General features: G+C 50.8%; 1 protein-coding gene across 2 annotated transcripts; it reads right to left on the bottom strand.

The window, feature by feature from the left end:
• Positions 1–1,124: 1,124 nt before the first annotated feature.
• On the bottom strand, positions 1,125–20,256 carry GLIPR2 (GLI pathogenesis related 2). Of its 2 annotated transcripts, XM_055578535.1 has the most exons (5): positions 20,107–20,254; positions 10,655–10,763; positions 10,203–10,306; positions 8,314–8,391; positions 1,125–1,738 (listed from the first exon to the last, which is right to left on the bottom strand). In XM_055578535.1, the coding sequence occupies exons 1-5, from the start codon at positions 20,117–20,119 to the stop codon at positions 1,578–1,580; spliced, it is 465 nt and encodes a 154-aa protein (XP_055434510.1). In that variant the 5' UTR covers positions 20,120–20,254; the 3' UTR covers positions 1,125–1,577. The 2 variants fall into 2 exon arrangements, with proteins under 2 accessions (XP_055434510.1, XP_055434511.1); XM_055578536.1 differs by lacking the exons at positions 8,314–8,391; positions 10,203–10,306 and having other exon boundaries at positions 1,672–1,738; positions 20,107–20,256.
• Positions 20,257–20,844: the final 588 nt, after the last annotated feature.

The raw sequence follows: 20,844 nt of genomic DNA, 5'->3' as shown, positions 1-20,844 counted from the left end.
GATGGGAACTCAGAGTTATTGATTACCTTAGTTACTGGTTAAGAATCAGGCATGAGCAACTTCCCTGGTGGTTAAGACTTCACCTTCCAATGCAGGGGATGTGGGTTTGATCCCTGGTCAGGGAACTAACATCCCATATGCCTTGGGGCCAAAAACATAAAACAAAAAACCCAGAAGCAATATTATAACAAACTTGATAAAAGATTTTAAAAATAGTTCATACCAAAGAAAACCTTAAGAATCAGGCATGAATCATATGGGAGTAAGATATTACACTAAAGATTTTATTGCTGTCCCTGGGTGAGATGAAGGGCACAGCAGAAGCCTGTGTTCACAACAGAGACCTTCAGGAAGCACGTCTCAAAGACTGGCCTGCACAGACTCCCAGCCCTGCTATCTCACTACCTGGAGATGCCATGATTTCAGGGACTCACAGCTTGGCCTTTCCCACCTGGACCACATGGAGTCCTGATTTTAGAGGACTCTGTATAGTTTGAGGCAAAATGCAGAACTAAGTTAGCGCCTCTAGGCCCCCGCATGGGATATCTCTTTGGAACACTTGGGCCTGTGACACATTCCTGGAGGAGCAGCAACGCAGCTGCAGTCACAGCTGCCAGGAACAGGCTGGGGCTCCCACCCTGTGTCGGGGGAGGGCACAGGCTGGAGGGCTTCCTCTGGGGACTCTGAGTGAGCTCACCCTCACCCCCGTGCTCACTGACTTCATCATCCAAGGCTGCTTGGCCAAGAGCCCAGGCAGAGTGAGGGGCTTTCTCCCAGAACAGGCCCCGGGCCACCAGGCAGAGTGGGGGATGGGTGAGTTGCAGGCCTAGCCCTGCTCCCTAGAAACCAAGGTGGTGGTGGAGGGGCGGCATAGAGAGCTCTGAAATGCCAGAGGATCTTTAGAAAAAGAGGGTGGGCCAAGGGTGGTGGAAGATAGAAAAATGCAAGGAAGTCAAGCTTTTTTCTCCATTTGTTCTTTGGCAATCCCACTAGAGAATTCCAGGAGGCGTGCAGATGACATCATGTCTTACAACTGAGAAATCTCAGTAATTCCGTGAAATGGAGTCCCTGCCTACCCTGTATTTCGGATGGAAACTGCTTTTATTGACATGTTTAAAGCTGTATTTTTGTCACATTTAAATGAGGGTTTAATATTCTTAAATATCTACCAAAAGTAGATTACAATGCATGAAGGTCCCATAAGATGAACTTCACTTTCTCAGCATCACAAACAGTTGGAATACAGAAAGTCCATTAGGATTAGGGATGGATATAAGTAAGGTACAAAAAAAGTTTGCTTTAAAAAATTTTTAAAAAGTTTAAAAATTGAATTTTTCCCCTCAAAGTCCAAATAATTGCAGCTTAGGGACTCATCGAGATAAAGGCTTTGTATGCTCATTTCTTTGATGAGAATGATTTCATGCACAACTGTCTAACCAAGTGTGTGTGCAAGAGACTCAGCATCACACACACAAGCACACACACCCACAGGGACAGACACACAGCTGAGTTTTGTTGTTCTAGGCACTTCATATCCAAGTTCTTGAGTCTGCCACCTTCCCATTCCACTGGACAAATTACTTCTTTGGAGGCAGGACATTTTCCTCAAAGAAGCCCTGGTTGACAACATTCCCTGCTGGGAAGTATCTGGCCACCACAAAAGAGGACCCGTCACTTGCAGACGCCTTCCCCACTCCCATCTTCTTTGTATTCTTCCATACCATGGCTGTGAAGTGTCCTGTAGGAACAGGCATGGGGAGAGGGAAACAGGCTAGTTAGCAAAGCCTGGAGAATGGTGTTCCAAGGGACTCTTGAACTCCTGCACCATTCTGCCATGCGGGGGGAAGCTTGATCTTCAATTGCCAATCAGAAGGAGACACAAGACACTGACTAATTTTCTAACACACTGGGTCCTCTCAATCAGCCAGATAGACCCTACTCATCTCACTATCCAATGCTCAAAAGTTTCATGGTCTCCTAGAGATTATGGCAAAGCCCAGTGACCCCAACAATTAGAAGGTCACCCTACCTGGCACCTACTTCCACTCCTTGCCCCAAACCACACTTTCAAGGTCACCAACGATCTCTGTGTTCCTTCCCAGTGGTCACTGGTTGTCCTCATCTTACTTGACATCTCAGGAACATTAATAGAATAGATTCCTGCCCCTTTCAAAGGACTCTCCTCTTTTGGTTTCCTCTCTTGGCATTCACCCCACATCACTCTCTTCCTCCTCCTCTTCCATCTCACTTGTGAATACTGGAGGACCTGCATTTCCCAAGGTTCAATCCTGGGCTCTCTTTTCCTGTTGTCCTCTTCATACAATTTCATCTTTCCTTGGCTCCCAAATATCTTTGTCCAGCCCAAATCTCTCCTCTGTGTTCCAAACACAACTACTTACTTGACATTTCCACTGGGATGACTCACAGGCATCTCAAATGTAACCTACCCAAACCTCACTCTTGATTTTGGTCTCTCCCGTTTCCATGACCAGTACCTCTGTGCACACAATCTTCAGGGTTGCTCTGCATTCCTCCTTCACCTTCATTTCCCCACAAACACTCATTCAATCCTGAAGAATCTAACTTCAAAATACATCTCTAGTCCTTTAATTCCCAAAACCATGGTCTCAAGCATGAACTTTTCTCACTTGGATCACTGTAATAGCCTTCGCCTGACTCTCCAGCATCCACCCTTGCTTCCTCAATTTACTTTCCATTGATGTAGCCAGAGTGATCATTTTGAGACACAGATCATATCTGTTTACTTCTCTACTTAAAAATCCTTCCATTGCTTCTAGTTGCACCTAAAATGAAACAATGCTTTGGTCCAGTGGCCTCCTTTCCATCCCTTGAACACATGCGGATATTTCTTACTATGGAGCCCTTGCACGCACTGGCCACTGTATGCAATGCTCGTCTGATGACCAGTGTTTTCTTATCCCTTAGGTCTTGGCCCAGATGCCACTTGTTCAGAGAGGTCTTTCTCAGTCACTCTTATTTCCTGAACACCTCCCTCTCAAGATGGCCCTACTGTACTGTTTCCCCTCTCACAGCATTCTTAACATTTGCAGTGATATATTTGTTTGATTACTTGCGAAGCACTTGGCCCCTTCACTAGGCTATGAGCCCCATATGGGTAGGAACCAAATTGATTTATTTATCAAAGTATGTGCAGTACTTTGCACAGCCTGACACATGGAATGTGAAATAAAACTTTGTGGAATGAATGAATGAAAGGCATATGGAAGAACCAACTTGGACTAAGTTCTGCCATCACTGAAAGTGCAGGCCTTGTATGTTTTGAGCTCTTTGAGACCCAGGCAAGTTAGAGCCTCCTTCAGTTTCCTCTGCTCTCAGCCACGTAGCTAAGTTCCTTCTTAAGCTATTGCTGGCCCCTCCAGATACTTCTGTGGCTGCTGAAGCTTCCCAGCATCATTCTCTCACTGCTCAGGCTGCCTGCCCTGCACTCACTGGTCTTTTCCAGCTGCTAACATAGCTTAGCCTCTAACTCTGCTCTTGTTTTGGGGGTCAAAGAACCGATGCTATAATGTACTCTTTGCTCAATGACCATAAATTCTCGTCTCCTGGGAGCAGAGATCAGGAGTTCATCCTTTCCACCTTTACTGCTGAAGATTCAGAGAGATCCTTTGACAGGTCAGTGGGATATTTACTTCCATGTCACAGTATGGCATTCGTTTTCTAAAAACAACCCTAAAGAGATTATGTTTCCTCTTTGAGAGCAGGCACCATATTTGTCTTCTTGACCAGTGGGCTTAGTACACAGTAGATGCTTAATTAATATCTGATGAAGAAAGGAAGAGACAGAGGGAGGGAAGAAGGAGGAAAATTGTGATCAGAGTAGCTAAGCTTCCCACTGGGTGGTTAAGAAAGAGGGTAACCACTTTATACTCATTAAGATGGATATTATTTTTTTTAAAAAATAACATGTTATTTGTTGATGGGGATGATGGGGAGAAGTTGGAACCCTTTTGCTTTGCTGATGAAAATGTAAAATGGTGCAGCCCCTGTGGGAGACAGTATGGCAGTTCCTAAAATAATTACATATAGAATTACCATACGATCTGGTGATTCCACTTCTAGGCATACACCCAAAAGAACAAAAAGCAGGGATTCAATATTTGCACACCAATGTTCATATTATTCATAATAGCTAAAAGGGGGAAAGAAAACAACTGCCCATGGATAAACAATGTTGTTATATAAGTAGAATAGTCAAATTCGTGGAGAAAAGTAGAATAGTCGTTACCAAGGCTTGGGCAGAGGGTGGTAGGAAGGGATAGGTGTTATTGTTTAATGGGTTCAGAGTTTCAATTTGGAATGATGACAATGTTCAGGAGGTGGACGGCGGTGACAGCCGCACAACAACATGCCTGTACTTAATCCCAGTGAACCGTGTGCTCAAAAATGGTTAAAATGGGGCTTCCCTGGTGGCTCAGTGGTAAAGAATCCGCCTGCCAATGCAGGAGATGTGGGTTTGATCCCTGGTCAGGAAAGATCCCACATGCCTTGGAGCAACTAAGCCCGTGTACCACAACTGTTGAGCCTGTGCTTCACAACAAGAGAAGCCACTGTGACGGGAAACCTGTGTATCCAGCTGGAGAGCAGCCCTTGCGCTGCAACTAGAGAAAGGCCCGTGCGGCAAGGAAGACACACCACAGCCAAAAGCAAAGCAAACAAAATTTTTAAAAATTATACAAAATGGTTAAAATGGTAAATTTATGTTAAGTGTGTTTCACCACACAATGAAGTAAAGGAAGGAGGGAAGGAGACAGGGCTGGTGTCCACACTCTCCAGTCAGGGAAGAGACGAAGTTCCCCACTGTGTCTTGTATTTGGTAAGGACTAAATCAACATTCATTGATTAAACTGTTTTTCTCCTATGGATGAACTCTATTTTTATAATGAAAAATTTTTTATTTATTATTTTTATTGGCTTCACTGGGTCTTAGTTGGAACATGTGGGATCCAGTTTCTTGAACAGGGAACCAAGGCCCTTTGCATTGGGAGCTCAGAATCTTAGCTACTGGACAAGCAGGGAAGTCCTCATTTTTATAATTTTAAAATTTAGGCATTATTTCTTTGTCTACATCTCTAAAAGATTTGTGATTACTAAATTCTTTGTGAAAACAACCAAACATAAACACTAACCTCCAGGGCCGCTGTGATCTAATCAAAGCAAGAATTAAAAGGAAACATTAACTACAGTTATGCATCCTGACCATTTACCCTTAAGCTCATGTTAACTGTTGCTCAATACACCCTGAGTCTCACCTCAGAAAAGAGGAAGCACTATTTTCCAATTCATCCTTTTGGTCCTTAAACTTTTAATCACATTTCTTTCATCTCCAGCTCTTCAGCAGCTTTGCCAGGTGTCACTGCTTCTATAGACTGTTTTTTTCATTAAGGCTCACACCCTTTTGCCCACAAGCCTTTTCTCCAAGAGACCACATGCTCTGGCCACTGACCTACCCACTGTCTCCATCACCCAGACAAGGAAGAGCTGCCATTTATCCACTGGTTGCCAAGAAAACGATTACAGATGCCCAGCAGTAGGGTGTCTAGCCCTACTGCACACATGCACACCAGCAGTATGAATGTCTGTGGAAGCCTTTTCCAAACAGATAAAACTAAGTCATCTTTCCTCTGACTTTGGAGGTTTCAGTCTGCACACAGATAATTAAGCCTGGGTATTTAGAGATGAATTAGAGAGGACACAACTTCCTTAGCAACCATCAGATACACACTGGTTTCTAACCCTAAATTACTAACAGCTTCCTTTTTCTTTTTTTTCCTAAAAGGATCACATCCTCTTTCCTGCTATGGACCCAAACTTTCCAGAATATACATCTGAAAAACACATTAAATAAGTTACAGTATATCCTTGCAAGAGAATAAAAGAGAAAGCTCTTTCCCGATTGATATGATACAATCTCTGTCAACCTGCTGTGTGAAGAAAGCAAGTGTGAAAGAGATCATCTACCTGACACCAGAGAATAATAAAAGGAAAAACCACAAATGTTGGTTCGAATGACTCTAAAGGATACACAGAAACTGGTATTACTGGTTGGGAGGCAAAGCGCTGGAAGTCAGGGATGGAAGGAAGACTTTCCACCTTATACAGCTTGCAAATCTCATGTCATATATCGTATTACTTATTCAGAATAAGTCAACAAGCCTATGCATTTAAAAAAAAAACCAAACAAAATAAAGGAACTGCAAGAAGCTATTTCTCTCTACTCAGCAGAAACTGAATTGTGTCCTTCATCACAAGACTTTGACCTGGGTAGGGGAAGGGTGGGGTCAGGGATATTTTGAAGGCTCTTTCACCTACAACCTGGGCCCAGGTCAAGGACTCCCTGAACCATGATGCAGTGAGAAGCAGCTCCAGGGGTGGCTGACGCAGGGGGGACAGGCCTGAGCATCTTTAAGAGTCTTGTAAAACCCCTGCTTCTATCACCACCCAAAGCTGTGCTCCTGTCCAAGGGTCAGGCTCTGTGTGACCCCAGGCACTGCCCACTGGTGCCTGGGATGGAGTAGGGGCTGTTGGCTCTAGGCTTTTCCTCTTGAGGGATGGGAGATGTAGGATAACAGACAAGACAGAGGGTCAGTGATCATGGAAAGTTGAGACCAATCCCCAGCTCTGACACTTGAGAGATTCCTACCTTGCAGCAGGGACCATGGAAAAAGCATCAGATTGAAGATAGAAGGTAAAGAGAAGTCTTTTCCTCTTTTTGGGCCTCAGCTTCCTCCTCTGCAAAATGGGTGGAATATAGCCCCACCTCCAAAAGGTATTGCAGGTCACGTGGCCATGGAGGTGGAGATGCTTTTTACTATCAAGTGGCGTGCAACATCAATAACTTGCTCTGACACATGTGTGATTGCTCGTGAATCTTGCTCACAGGATGAAATAAAACATCTTCCGGATATTGATCTTTATGAAAAGAAGACCAAGTTCTGCCTACACATTATTAATCACTGTTAGGAGGTTGTCATTGTTCCTGCTTCACCTCTAAAATCTAATTACCACAGAACCAGCAGTTCTCTCCCAGGCCCTGGCTGCAGCCTCCTGGTTCTGCCCCACAGGACTGAGAGGAAATGCCTCGGTTCAGATGCTGCTATCTCTACCCACACGATTGCAAGAACCCCTGCCCCAAAGGGTGAGCGCAAACCACAGGAAATGGTGACTGGCTCTGAGAACATGTCACTTCCTGCTTCTGAAGAGTCCTGCAGAGGGTGGGAGGCTGTAAGTGTCTCCACCCATGGGTGGGATGGGGTGGGGTAGAGGAATAGCAGGATGGACAGAGAATCCTCTGTTCAGTTCCTCTGGTGCCTTCTGGTCAGAGGAACTCCCAGCTTCTTTGAAACCATCCTGGGCCCTGGGTGGACGTGAGTCAGTTTTGAGGAAAGACGAGCCTGGTGAGGCCTGTGAGGGGCAGGGGGAACCCAGAGCGGCTGCCCAGGGCTTTGGTAGGCTAACCATTCGCTGCTCACATGGGAGGTCCATGGGAAAGTCTGGATGGTCCCATGGCCGGCTCCCTGCATCTAAATCCCGGCTCTTAGAACATCCCATAGAGGCCACCACCTTAGGCCTCTCCCTTGGGGACAGGGAAGGACAGGGCGCTGACCCAAGTTCATGCAACTCATAGTGCCAGAGCTGAGACTAGATCCAAAAATCTCTGCATTCCAAGCTCATCTGAACCACAAACTAGTGTGTAAAGGAGAAGGGAGAATAATTGGGAGGTTGTGAGGAGGGGGTGGAGGAGAGGATGTGAGGGCAGGAGGGAGGAAGGTGTTAAGACCAGGGCAAGAGTCAGTGGCTCAGCAGTTTTCCTGATGGCCCCAGGAAGCCACTGGCAGTTTAATCAGACTAGCATGGACAGAGAAGGTCTTAGAATACTCTGGCTCCTGGAGAGCAAGCCCAGAAGTAGGATGACAGATGACAAGTGCTGAGGTACCACTCCTGAAAAGACACACTCAGCAGCTTTTACAGTCCACAGCCTGTTCATGCCACACTCCAGTCATCTGAAGAGCGCTGAGCTGCTGGGGCAGGAACCGGCAGCTTGGCTGCTCTTGGATGGAGGAGTGTGTTACGTACGTACGTGTGTGTGTGTGTGTGTGTGTTTTCGAAGAGGTGGGGATGGTTTTGCCCTCTGGGCAAAGTCAAACCAGAGAAATATGGAAGAAGTAAAACAGAAGGAAAGTGATTGATTTTTAGGGGGTTAGTTCCTCTGAAGTCAGACCCAGACTGCAACCCCACCCCGGGCCAGGTCACTGCTGTGTCCACATCACTCACCTGTCCCAGAGGTGAAGCCAGGCTGCTGAAAGTTGTAGTTCTTGATCTCACTGTACCATCTATCAGCCACCTCCTTTCCTGTAAGGAAAAGACACTGCTGACAACTCAGCAGCAAAATTAACCGACTCCCTATTCCTTCCATCTCCCATTAGCCCCAAAGCACCCATCCCTCAGTTAGACATTTCATGAAGCACCAATGGGCTGACATGGGGACTCTTGCCCGTGAGCACATCCAGGCTGAAGGGAGGGCCTTCTTGGGGGTTGGGAACAGCCCTGACCTGAGGTCAGGGGGCCTGCCTCGTGTCCCTGCCCTGCCACTAATTCACTGTGCAATCCTGGGCAAGGCCTGCCCAGTTCTGGGCCTCTATACAACAGGGCTGAATGCAACATACTCCAAGGGCTTCTAACAATGCTGTGAGCTTTCCGGAGACTCTGCCCTCATTCCACCACAACTCTTGCTCCTGAAACATCCACAGGAGGAAGTGTAATTGGGCTGGTGGGTCAGGGTCTCTGCTGCAGGCAGAAGGGCCCTCTCCTGGAGCATCCACTGGTCACAGGATTCCCCTGGGAGCAGCTGAACTCAGGGCCAGAGGGCTAGGAGCCTTGGGCCTCAGGGCAGTAAGTCTTGAACTTTAACAAGTGCATGAATCACCTGGAGCTCTTGTTAAAATGCAGCTTTGGACTCCAGCAGATCTAGGTAGAGCCTTGAGTCTGCACTGCTAACACATTTCCAGGTGATGTGGCTGATCTATGGACCACACCTGGAGTGGCAGGGCCTCTGAGAGCAGTGGGAAGTTTTTCAAAATTACTGATGCCTGATACTGATTGTATCAGTGTCTCTGGAGGAGAGATCAGGCACTATACTTTTTAAAAGCACCACAGAAGATCCCAGGGTCCAGCCAAGATGGGGAACTGCTGTCCTAGAGACCACCCACCCAATCCCTCTCTGTAGGGATGGGGACACTGGAGCCAGGAAGGGTAGCAGATTTGCTCAAGGCTCCACGGGGAGCCATCGTGAGGCTGGGAGGGAGCCTCATCTCCTGCTGGCTCTTTCCCGCCCCCCTCCCTTCTCCCCATCCAGGCCCACAGCCTGAGCCTGGAGAGGGTCTGCGGGCCTTGGGCTCCACCCTCCTCAGGGGCAGGCCCATGCTTCTCGTGGAGAGCTCTGCCTGGAAACATAGAGGCTGTCCAGGGCCTCCCTGGGGAACCCCCAGGAATGTGAGGCCAGGGAGGGAACAGTCATTCTCCTGCAGGGGAGGGAGGCGGTCAGAGTGCGAGGTGGCTCTCTCCAGCTTTTTTCCTAAAAAGCCACGCCAGCCCTGTCAGAGCCAGGAAGCTCCACAATGTTTGGTCAGTGTGGTGGGATCACCATCCAGGCTGTGACCTTGGGTGAGGAATTGCCTTTCCCATTATTATTACTTTGCCCAACATGGAAAAAAGCTCTATTGCACTTTTCTCATGAAAACAGTTAATACACGAGCACTGAAAAGACTTTTAGCAGAACGTGAGGAAAGTAAAATTCTTCTGTAACCGGGGATGCTGCAATGCCCACAGGGTCAGGCTGAGACTCAGCACACAAGCAGTCTTTCCCCCGCCCACACTCTCAGCTGGGAGTTCTTTTCAAGGGGGTGCGGGGGCGGGCAGTCTGACTCATCTCTGTGTCCCTGGCACCCCGCACAGGCCTGGCCCTGAGCTGGCCCCTGGAGCCCTTGTGGTGAACTGCAGTCAGCCCCTGGGGGCAGATAGAGAGCTCTGCGGTTCTTTTCCCTTTCTGGGCAGGTAGCGGCATCATGGGGGCACTCTGAGGGCACTGGGACCAGGAGGAGCCTGAACACTGGATGTCCCAGGCCCAGCTCAGGCAGTGGGTGGGGGGCTGAGGAATGACCCACCTGTCTGATCGTAGGATGCCCATGCCAAGTTCTCTCCACACTGGCCACGACTGGACTCTGGGCTGTGCTTGAGGATCCTCGTGCTGGCCAGGGCCTCTGAATACCTGCAGGAGTCCACGGTGCTTCCTTAGAGTGCATACAGCCTGGGGAAGCCTCAAAAGTAGGAGCCCTAACCTAGCGTGGCTGAGCTTCTGTCCCTGCCCTGGGCTCGTGGAGGCAATCAGGAGCATCACACCTGCATCACTTCTAAGCCCCTGCTCCAGTTCCACTTTACAGAGGAGCAAACTAAGGCTCAGAGGAACAATGGGACCCACCTAGGTAAATGGCAGAGGGGCTATTCAAGTATGGCTGTGTTTTTCCCCCAAGCCCACATCTCTCCTGCATCCTAGCGCCCATCCATGACTGCGGCAGCGGCAGCACCATGAAGGGCCTTGGGCACTGGGGGCACTCACTGCTGAGCCTCCCGGTTGAGCTTCTTGCAGAGCTTCAGTGGGGGGACACCATGCTGCTTCCGGTACTCATTGTGGGCCTTCAGGACCTCGTCGTTAAACTGCTTGGAGGCTGCAAGGAGTTCAAGATGGAGACCATCTCAGTGAGGAGAAAAGAGCCATGGAAAGTAGGAAAGTACCCTGCAGGCTTCAGAGCATGGCCCAGCTCAGACCTGAGGCCACAGGGCCAGGCTTGCTGCCCCAATCTCTGCACACCAACACCCCCAGGACTGTGTAGGGCCCCATGGGGCATGTAAGGAATCTGGGTCTTTATTCATGGCAATGGGAAGTGACTGACTGGGGGAACAGGGGTGAGCTAAGGAGACCTCTGTTTCTGGAAGACCTTGCTGGCTGCTGAGTGGAGGATGGGCTGGAGGCGCAGAGCAGATGGAGAGCGGGGTGCTGGACAGGGAAGAGTAGGACATCTGAAAGAAAATGTGTGGAGACTGGATATCTCAGATGGGACCTATGGTGCATGCTACAGGAGGACTGGGAAGGGCTGGAGAAGGGAGCTCAGAGAGAACAGGCCTGGCTGGAGTGCAGGGGTACCTGCACTGCCCCAAGACAGAGGGACAGATGGAGAGAGGAGGACTGACCAGGGCAGGACAGCATCAGGAAGTGGAGAGAGGGGAGAGTGTGGGAAAGAATGCTGTGGGGTGATGGGTGCAGCGGGGCGGGGTGTGATCACTGGCCTCAGTAGGTGAAGGAAGGTGTGCCCAACTGGGTCACAACCTCAGAAGGGGCAAAGCCAAGGGGGCTGGAACTGGGAGAGGAGAAGTGGTGAAGTCAAAGGTAGGCCAGGTCAGTAGCGGACAGAAGTCATATCAATTCGAATCTGAAATGGAACTTCATCTATCCCACATCCTCCATCCATCTCTCATCCATCCACCTATTGATTCATGATGTAAGCAGCAGCATCCAATCACCCATCTATCATCCATCCAACCCCAACTCATCTATCTGTTCATCTGCTCTCCGAGTGTGTCCGCTGTGCCAAGTCCCATACCATATGCCAGAGGTTCAGACAAGTTAGCTATGTCCTGCCCTCAAAGAGCTGACACCCAGAAGGGACAGAGTCTTGAAAACAACAGCCAACAGTGTGGCAGGGTCAAGGTGCAGGTGAGCACAGTTCAAGAGGAACTTGGAGAAAAGCAGCCTAACATGGTTAGGCCTGATTTGAGGCCCCGCAGATGTCTGAACAGGAGCTGGCTAGGCTAAGACTCTGAAGGTGCTGACCTCAGCCTTAGGAGTCTGGGAGGACCCCCTGCCATCACCATGGAAATGGTTGAGTTATGTGTGAGGGCCACGGTGGGTCCTTAGAACTGAGCTAGTCCCCTCTGGCAGGAGCCTGTCCCTGAAGCCTGCTGTGGGCAGAGGGTATAAACCAGAGGATGAGAGAAGCCCCCCTCCATTCACTGGCCCAAGTCACCGTCACCAGCCACCTTTCTCCTCCTCTGCGGTCTTTTCCTCCAGAGGCCATGGAGATGAACCAGCAGGGGTCCTCTTCCCCTCCCTCGGCCAGATCCCTCAGGTCTCCCGGGCCTTCAGATTGAATCCCATTGGGTCTCTAGGGGACTTGAGGGAAGAAGACCCAGGGCTTGCCCTCCAGAGCTTTGGGCTAGACACTGACCAGGAGAGGGAAGGAAACTGCAGGCCATGCCAGTGTGGTCACAACCTCCACACTCCGGGGACTGGTGGGGCAGTCTGGTGGGGTCCAGTCATAGTAATGGGGAGTGGGGCAGGGTGGGAAAAGGGTGCCAAAATGCCAGGATCTGGGAGGTCTGGATTGACAGGCAGAGATGGGGAGATGCTGTGACAAAGGCATGTAGGCGAAAACCGTGGCCATGGTAACAAGTCATAAGGCAGAGGGTGGAGCTACCACCTGAAGTCCTCAGGCCTCTGTGGCCGGGAAGCCCACTGAGAGGGAAGGTGCTGTTGAATGAGTACAGAGTTTCAGATCTGCAAGATGAAAAAGTCCTGGAGATCTGCTTTACAACACTGTGAACACACTTTACTAAAAAGTGGCCAAGATGGTGAATTCTATGTCATGTGATTTTTACCAGAATTAAAAAAAAGATTTTGGGGGACTTCCCTAGTGCTGCAGTGGCTAAGACTCGGCACTCCCAACGTGCAGTCGTCAGGGAACTAGAACCCACATGCCACAACTAAAGATCTCACGTGTCACAACTAAGACTCAGCACAGACCAATAAATAAATATTAGAGAAAAAATTGGGGTTTCATATGTTACTCTGGATAATGGAGTCACAGAGGCTTTTAAAGAATATCTCAGGTGGAAGTGGCAGGAATCACAGCAACTCATGGGAACCACACTGGAGCCTCACTAACAGGACGCTAAGGAGTCACAAGGGTGGCATGGTGGCCAGAAATCCATGGGCTCCTGGGTGATGTGCTGCTTGTCCTGCACAAGCCAGTGTCCAGCTGCAATTCTTCACCCAGCCCAGCCCCCACCTTGCATTAGAGTTAGTGACAGTCTGAAGTGTGTACAGAGGTGGTGATGAGGTGAAGAAGGGGCTGGATATGTGGTCTCATAAGGGATGGTAGCAAGAACTGGAGAAGATCAGACTTTCGAAGATGCAGGACAGGGCCCTGCTGAATTCTGGGGCCCCACCGGGCAAAGTTGGGAACAGTGGGTGGAAAGGTAGGATGACAGATTTCAGCTCAGCCTAAGAAAGATCTCTGTCTCCATCAAAGCTTTCTGAAGACTGAAAGTGCTACCTCACATGGTAGTGAGCTCTCCAGCACGGGGGCATACAAGCAGGTGATGCCTCTCAGAGGAATTCAGGCAACGGAGGCCCAGTCAGATGACTTTTAAGTCACTTCCTATCCTGAGGGTGAGGGTGAGAGGAGGCAAGATGACCGACTGATCCCGGACTTCCAGGAGTTCAGTGTGTGTGTACACATGAGGGTGAGTGTGGATGCACACAAAGTAGCAGAGGCAGGCTGCCTCTGAGTGGCAGGCCTGGCTACGCCCGTCCTGCAGTCCCTTCCAGCTCTATGTACCAGGCAGGCCATGGTGGGACACCACGAAAGACGCGTGGGACTGAGTGGCACGGGCAGTGGTGACCACAGATGTATCAGGGAAGGCTCCCTGGAAGAGATGAGGAGGAGGCAAAGGTGCAGAAAGTGCCAGGATTGCAGGGGTCTGGTGTAAACTGTGCTGTGAGAAAGAGGTGGAGTTAAGGGGAATGGGTGGGTCACTAAGGCAAAGCCAGTTTAAAGATAGCGCCGTGTGATACAATGGACCCTGGACTGCTCAGGCCCTGAAGTCTCCTTGGCAGAGAGGGACATATAAGGCTGCTAAAAACTAGGTCACTGCATTCCCAGAATGCGGGAAGTACTGAAAGTAGTGAAAGTTCCAGCACCAGGGTTTCTAGGAAGGAGTCAGCAGGGTTGCCCTCTCTCCCTGTCACTGACTGGAAAGTCTGGGGGCCCTATAACCACACCCCTGGCTGATGCAGGGGTTCCCTCCCACCACAGCAGCCAGTCCCAGCCCAGGTGGCCCCTTTGAGCAGAACTGAGCCCCAGGGAGGCAAAATACCTCCCAGTGACCACACCCAGCAAGAGACACACCCACTTCTGTAAAAAGACCTGAGGACAGATAAACATCAGAAAAAGAGGCGTCAAAGAAAACCCACCCATCCCCGCATCAGGCAGGGAGAGACCTCAGAGCCATCCCACGATGGGGGAGGGAGGGTTATGGCTTCATTTGGTAGGAGGGCAAAAGAGCATTCCCAGGTGGCTTAGCAGTGAAAAAAAAGTCCATGTGCCAATGCAGGAACCACAGGAGACGTGGGTTAGATCCCTGGGTTGGAAAGATCCCTAGAGGAAGGCATGGCAACCTACTCCAGTATTCCTGCCTGGAGAATCCCATGGACAGAGAAGCCTGGTGGGCTACATACAGTCCAGGGGGGTCACAAAGAGTCAGATGCGACTGAGCACACACTCTCACAAACTGAGGCTCAGAGAGGTCATACAGCCCTAGGGTACCAGCCTGGAATGAGGGAGGGCCTTCCTTTTGCTTGTTGGCCAACCATTTCTGGGTGCCAGGCCTGTGCATCATCTGATTTACTTTTCATCACCTTTGCTGGAGCTTTCACCATTGTACCCATTTTTTGGATGAGGAAACAGGCTCAAGAACATACTCTGTCCACGTTCCCACAGATGGTCTAGGGGTAGGCCCATGAGGAGGGGAACCCTGCCCTGAACCCCAGCCCACTGCAAGGGTCACCAGACAGAGGAAATCACTGAGAAAAGGGGGCCACCAGACCCAGGAGGAGCAGCAGTCCCAGTGAGGTTAACAGCTGCCTTCAAATCTTTGAGGAGAAAGAGGAGGAAGAGGGAAGAGAAGAAAAGAACTAAGATTTCTCAAGAGCCTCCTCTGTGCTAAGCCCTTTGTAGACAGACCTGCCCAAGTCGTCCCAGAGGAAAGCCAAGGGCTCTGGAGTAGAAGCTCCAGGGGGCACAACTGGAGCTTAAGGTCAGAGCTGCTGGAAGGGTCTGCCTGGGCCTGGCTCCTGTGGCCAAGGTGAGGGGGCAGGCCAGGGCGTCTCTGCTAGGTGGAAGACAAAGGCTCTCAAAGGTCCTTAGGGCAGAGCTTCTAACTATGGAATAGACTCTGAGGAGGTCCGTGCCTCTCCTCCCTCACAACTGTTGGCTGAAACAGGCCCCTCCCTTAGCATTCGTCCTCTTCTGGCCTCCCAGAGCCCAGCTGACTCATTTCTCAGCCCTCTCCCAACTCCGCATCAAAGAGGCCCAGGACCGGCAGGGGCCAGAGCAGGAATTATGAACAGGCCCCTTCTGTCCCCTGGCAAGAGGCTAGAAAGCCTTTGGGGCAAAGCTGGTTTTGCTAGTTTATCAGGAAGGAAAGAATAAAAAGTTGATTTAAAAAAATAAAAAGAATGAGTTCCAGATGGGTAGCTTTTTCAGCCTGGGTTCCAGGAAATTCAAGAGGTAAATCCCAGCTCTGCCTTTTATTAGCTGTGTGATCTTGGTAAAGTTGCTAAATCACTCTGTGCCTCATTTCTTCCATACACAAAATGGGGATAACAGTGTCTACCTCACAGGGTTGTTGTGAGAATTAAATAAATCAATCTTTGTAAATGCTTTAGATCAGATCTGGAACAAAGTGAACAAACTATAATTCAACTAAATGTCACCTATAAATCATTACTGTTGGGCAGAGACCCATTAGCCTCCTGGCTTTGTGGGGAACTCCCCTCCCTGATTTTAATGGGAGCAGGACTGCTGGTATTTAATTTGGTCTTTGATGACCTATTTCAGTACCTCTGAGCTCAGGTACTTACTGAGTGAAAAAGTGAGCACAAGAGCAGATGAATGAGATTCTCATACCAGCACTGGGGAAGCCTGAGGACATGATTCTTCTCATTATAGACAAGGAAATTTTGGTCTTTGGGAGGACATGTGACTTGCCTGAGGTCACACGGTGAGTCCACACTGGAGTCAGATCCAAGAATGTCCCTCCCTTGCCCTGGATCTCACACACTTTCCACCTTACATACTTCTTTCTGTCCCTAAGCGAGAATGACAAAGATGTCCCAGGGTATGCCTTAGGCTGCCCCTGTGTGAGCGGATGATGGTCACGGAAGAACTGAAGGAGGCAGGGCAGGGAGAGCACTTGTTCTGCCAGCAGAGAGGCGGTCTCTCTCCAGTCCTGCCTGCCGCCACCCAGGCCTGCTTGCCATCATGCTGCCCTGTTTCCTCATCTGTGTGAGAAGGAAGGCTGACATCTGTGGTTTTCAAAATAGCTTCAAAGCAGGGAAACCCTTTTTTGAACCTTTCTTTAGAATCAACAGATGAAAACAAAACTGTGGGGACTAATCTGCCCATGTGGCCTTCCCCTGCAGAGGTGTGAAGGCCCTGCTCTGTAGAAAATTCCTGGATAATTTGGTCCCTGGAGATCTTTCTGCTCTGATGACCTCGGGCTAGGAGATGTGGATCGAGGGACAGTAAGATTCTTAGCGATAGAGAGTGTGTTGGTTGTCCTTCAGGGCTGGAGTCCAGGCTGAGAAGCAGGGTGACAAATGATCAGTGTGGCAGACAGGTCAGCACCCAGCTGGGAAGTCAGAGAACTGGGTGCAAATCTGTTTGTCCAGGGTGTGAGCTTGGGCAAAGTACTCAATCTCTGTAAATCCAGTCAGCTGATAATAAGGGCCTCATAGGCTGTTACAAAAGTTGATAACACATATGAAACACCCAGCTTCAAGCCTGGCACACAGTAGGAGCTGAATAATTGGCAATCGCTATTATTAGGGACCATATTAGAGGCTTCCACTGAGCCCCAGGCTGTTTCTTTTCTCTGCTCAGCTGCAAACTGAAGCCCAGCAGGAAGATGTGGGCCAGGGGCTGGACCTAGGAGTCTCTGAACACTGGACTTCCAGAATTTAAGCTGTGTTGGTTATGAGACACTTTTCCAGCAATGCCCACTACCCCAGTAGCTCTGCTGTATATCTGAGGTTAAAGATTAAAAAGAGATGGGCTCTGTGCAGTGATGAGGAAACTGAGGCCCAGAAGAGGAAAGCTCCTTATGAAGGTCTTTATGGAACCACAAAGGGCCCCTCTGTGGATGCACGTCTGTGATGCTGCCTGTCCTTTGGGCACAGAGAGTCTCAGGCTGGTGGCCTGGAATGACAAGTTTAGGCCTGTGTAACCCAGGAAAGTAATTTTCTCTTGGGATCCTTAGGGGACCCAGATACTATCCAGGGGGCTCAGAGTCTTTGGAAGGAGATGAATAGAATACATGTGGCTAAGGGCCAGTATTCTGGAAGGTCCCCAGTTCTGTGGAGGTTAACGATGGGAAGGGGGCGGAAACTGCCTGAACCGGCTCTAACTTGCTTTCTGCCACCATCCTGGAGACTCCGCATCTCCAGTCCTAGAAGGTGTCATCACCTTCCTGCACCCAGACTCACACCGCTGACCTTTCCTTCTTATTCACAAGTTAGTCACCAAGTCTGCTTGAGGCTGCTGCTGCTGCTGCTAAGTCGCTTCAGTTGTGTCCAACTCTGTGCGACCCCATAGACGGCAGCCCACCAGGCTCCCCTATCCCTGGGATTCTCCAGGCAAGAACACTGGAGTGGGTTGCCATTTCCTTCTCCAATGCATGAAAGTGAAAAGTGAAAAGTGAAAGTGAAGTCATGCAGTTGTGTCCAACTCTTTGCGACCCCATGGACTACAGCCCACCAGACTCCTCCATTCATGGGATTTTCCAGGCAAGAGTACTGGAGTGGGGTGCTATTGAGGCTACCATCTTGAAAATCCATCCCCGCTTCTTCTCCAGTCCCTTAGATGTTTCTGTTATCTCTTGCTTGAGTAACTGCAACAGTTTCTCCCTGACCTCTACCTCCACTCTCTCTCCATCTGATTCACCCTCCACCCTGGAACAATTCTGGTCCCGCAGCTTTTAGATCAATGCCTTTCAGTGGCCCCCCAGGTCTCATGGAGAAAGTCCAAAGTTCCAAGACACTCGAGAGTCTGACCATCTCTTCCAAGAATCTTCACTGGATGCTTGGGAAAGAGATCCACCCCCCACCCCCATCCCACCACAAGCTCCCACAGCTCTTCACCTGCACCTGTCTTGTGGCATGGATCACTTTCCACCTCTTGCTAGAGTGTAGTGCCTGTCTATCCCCCAACCAGCTTTCTGATGCATTTCATAATCCACACAAACACTCCTAAGGGCAGGGGCCATGCCCTCTGCAGCACTAGGTCCACAGGTTGATACAGAGCTGACAGATGATGGAAGGGAAGAACAAGGGAGGGAAGGAAAGATGAAGGGGGGGAAGGAAAGATGGAGGGAGGGAGAGAGGGATGGATGAACAGAGAAAAATGGGCACTCAGCAGTTCTGGAAAACTGTTTCTTAGGAAAGAAGCCAGAAACAACTGATTAGAATGTAGCTTTAGATAATTTGTGGACTTTCTCCTAATCTGTAGAGAATGGGACTTCCCCAGATAGGGATTTCAAAGGGCCCTCTCACATCTGCCATGCTCTCCCCCACCCCCCACTAGCCAACGGCATAATAACTATGCCACCTTTCCAGTCTGCAAAAGACCCTGGGGATGATACCGGCCATCTTCTTTGTATAAATGAGGAAACAGGCACAGAGAAGGAAAGGGCTTTGCTCAAGATCACACAGCAAGTGGTTAGCAGAGCCAGGGCTGAAAGGCAGAGCTGCCACTACAGATAAGGCAGGCTAGGCCCAATGCCAGAGAAAGTCACTTATTCCAACATCGGTACCTCAGAAGTAGAGGACAGATTCAGGAAGAGACCCAACCTTAAACCATCTGAGGCTGACAACCTCAACTTTCCATGAAGTGGGGCTTTTGAACTCTGTTCAAAATCTTTCATTCAAAAGCCTCCTGTGAGGCACGAACTATACTGAGATAGACATGGCTCCTGGCTGTCAGAAGTGAGGAGTTGGTGGGGAGCAGGTTTTTGGCTGGGTAGAGTCCCAACCTGATAGCTGGGAGGGCTGCAAGGAAGAAGACACCAGGTCAGGAATCGGGGTGCGGTACTAGTCTAGGTGTTGAGCCTAGAAGGATGGGGAGGATTTTCAATTTCACCGAAGTGGGAGAGGCAAAGTGGTGGTGGTGGTGAACGCTGGGAAGGGGAACCCAGGTGAAGGATCCAGTGCCATAGCTGAGTGCAGAGGCAAGAAAGGGGTGATGGCCAGCCCCTGAGAGCCCCACAGTAGAGCTGAAGAGTGTGTACTCTTTCAGACTATGGGATGGAAGTTGTTCGGGAATAACAAGAGGAGATCTAGGTTTTAGAAAGTTCACCGTGGCAGCCACGGTGGTGAGGCTGGGCAGCGGACAGGTCAGAGAAGGGGGAAGCCCTTGTGTGTACTCCTGTGTAGCCTGAGTTTGGCACGGGGGTGGGAGGGGGGTGCTTAGAGGAGAAGGCACAACGACAGAAGAAAAGGATGCTCTTTCGCAGGGTTGGTCCGGGCAAGCTGCTTTGCATCAAGAGATGTTGTCACAGTTCTGTGGCTTTTTCCAACTCTAACCCTGTCCTGAAACAAAGCAAAAGCCACGCCTTGGCCGGACTCAGCGCTAATCCCATCAGCGCCTGGAAGCCCTCCCTGACGCAATCTCTGGCTCGCAGACAGGAGGACCCTCCCTCTGTCTCGCTTTCGCTCCCTCTCTCCCGGTGGCCCGACGGCCACCTCGGCTTCCTGGCTGCCCCGGAAACTGCCAGCTCTGTGAGCCCCTCCATCCCGCACCCTGTGGTCCCACAGCGCGGCCGGAGCCGCGTCGCCCCGGCGGAGGTGGTCGACCCACTCCCCCTGGGGATCCAGCCAGCTTCGGGAAGAGTGACAGCGAGGACCTCGGAGCCCCGAGCCATCACCGCACCCCGGTCCTGCTGGCCCGGCGGGCTCACCTGATTTGCCCATGGCAGGCTCGGCGCGCTGCTCCGCTCCCGCTGCGCTGCGCTGCGCTCCCTCCCGGCCGGGCGCCGTTCAGAGCTGAGGAGGAGGCCTGGCGGCTGCAGCCCCTCCCCCGGCGCCGCCCGGCCCCCGCCTTATATGGCAGTGGCAGCTGCAGGAGGAGTTGCCTGGGGTCATCCCGCCGGCTGCCTGGAGGAGGCACCGCGCCCCGGCGCCGCGCGGGCCTCTTACCGACTCCGGAGAAATTTGCCCGCATGGGGCCGCTCAGAGCTCTCCAAGTGCGGACGGGAGCCCAGGCTACTGGCCCCGAGCTGCCCCTCTCCGGAAACCGAATGTGGGTGAGGAGGGAAGCCCGCGCCTCCTACACACTTGGTAGATGCTCAGAGACTGATACGCTAAGGGTTCCGCAGGGCTTATTGTCGGGGAATGAGGGACGGTTCCGACCCGCATCACCAGGGCTTGGTGCTCTCCCTGTACCGGCCTGACCCCCACAAACCCCTGAGGCCCCGGGCTCCGAGGTACGTCTTGTCCTCTCCACAGCACACACCCTCTGGTGCGGGTCTGGGTTGGATCTGGGCACTTTCCAACACTCCCCTTCCCCGCGTGGCCGTCCCAGGGAGGCTTCTGCAGTCCCGCTGTGTCCCCTGTCCTCGGTCCCTCGTTGCCTGTCAGACCAAGCCAAATCCCCCACCCCGAAGTCTGGGGGCAGACCTGTCTCCTCAGCTTCCTAA

The sequence above is a fragment of the Bubalus kerabau genome, chromosome 4, assembly GCF_029407905.1.
Source record: "Bubalus kerabau isolate K-KA32 ecotype Philippines breed swamp buffalo chromosome 4, PCC_UOA_SB_1v2, whole genome shotgun sequence".
Taxonomy (NCBI): Eukaryota; Metazoa; Chordata; class Mammalia; order Artiodactyla; family Bovidae; genus Bubalus; species Bubalus kerabau.
This window is presented reverse-complemented; position numbering and strand designations above follow the sequence as displayed.

What these genes read in the sequence shown, in the direction of transcription:
- GLIPR2 (XM_055578535.1), bottom strand. An exon ending in GGCATCCTACGATCAGACAG is followed by an intron (nt 8,392 to 10,202) that starts GTGGGTCATTCC and finishes TTTTCCTTACAG; the next exon opens with GAAAGGAGGTGGCTGATAGA. An exon ending in TGGCTTCACCTCTGGGACAG is followed by an intron (nt 1,739 to 8,313) that starts GTGAGTGATGTG and finishes CTGTTCCTACAG; the next exon opens with GACACTTCACAGCCATGGTA.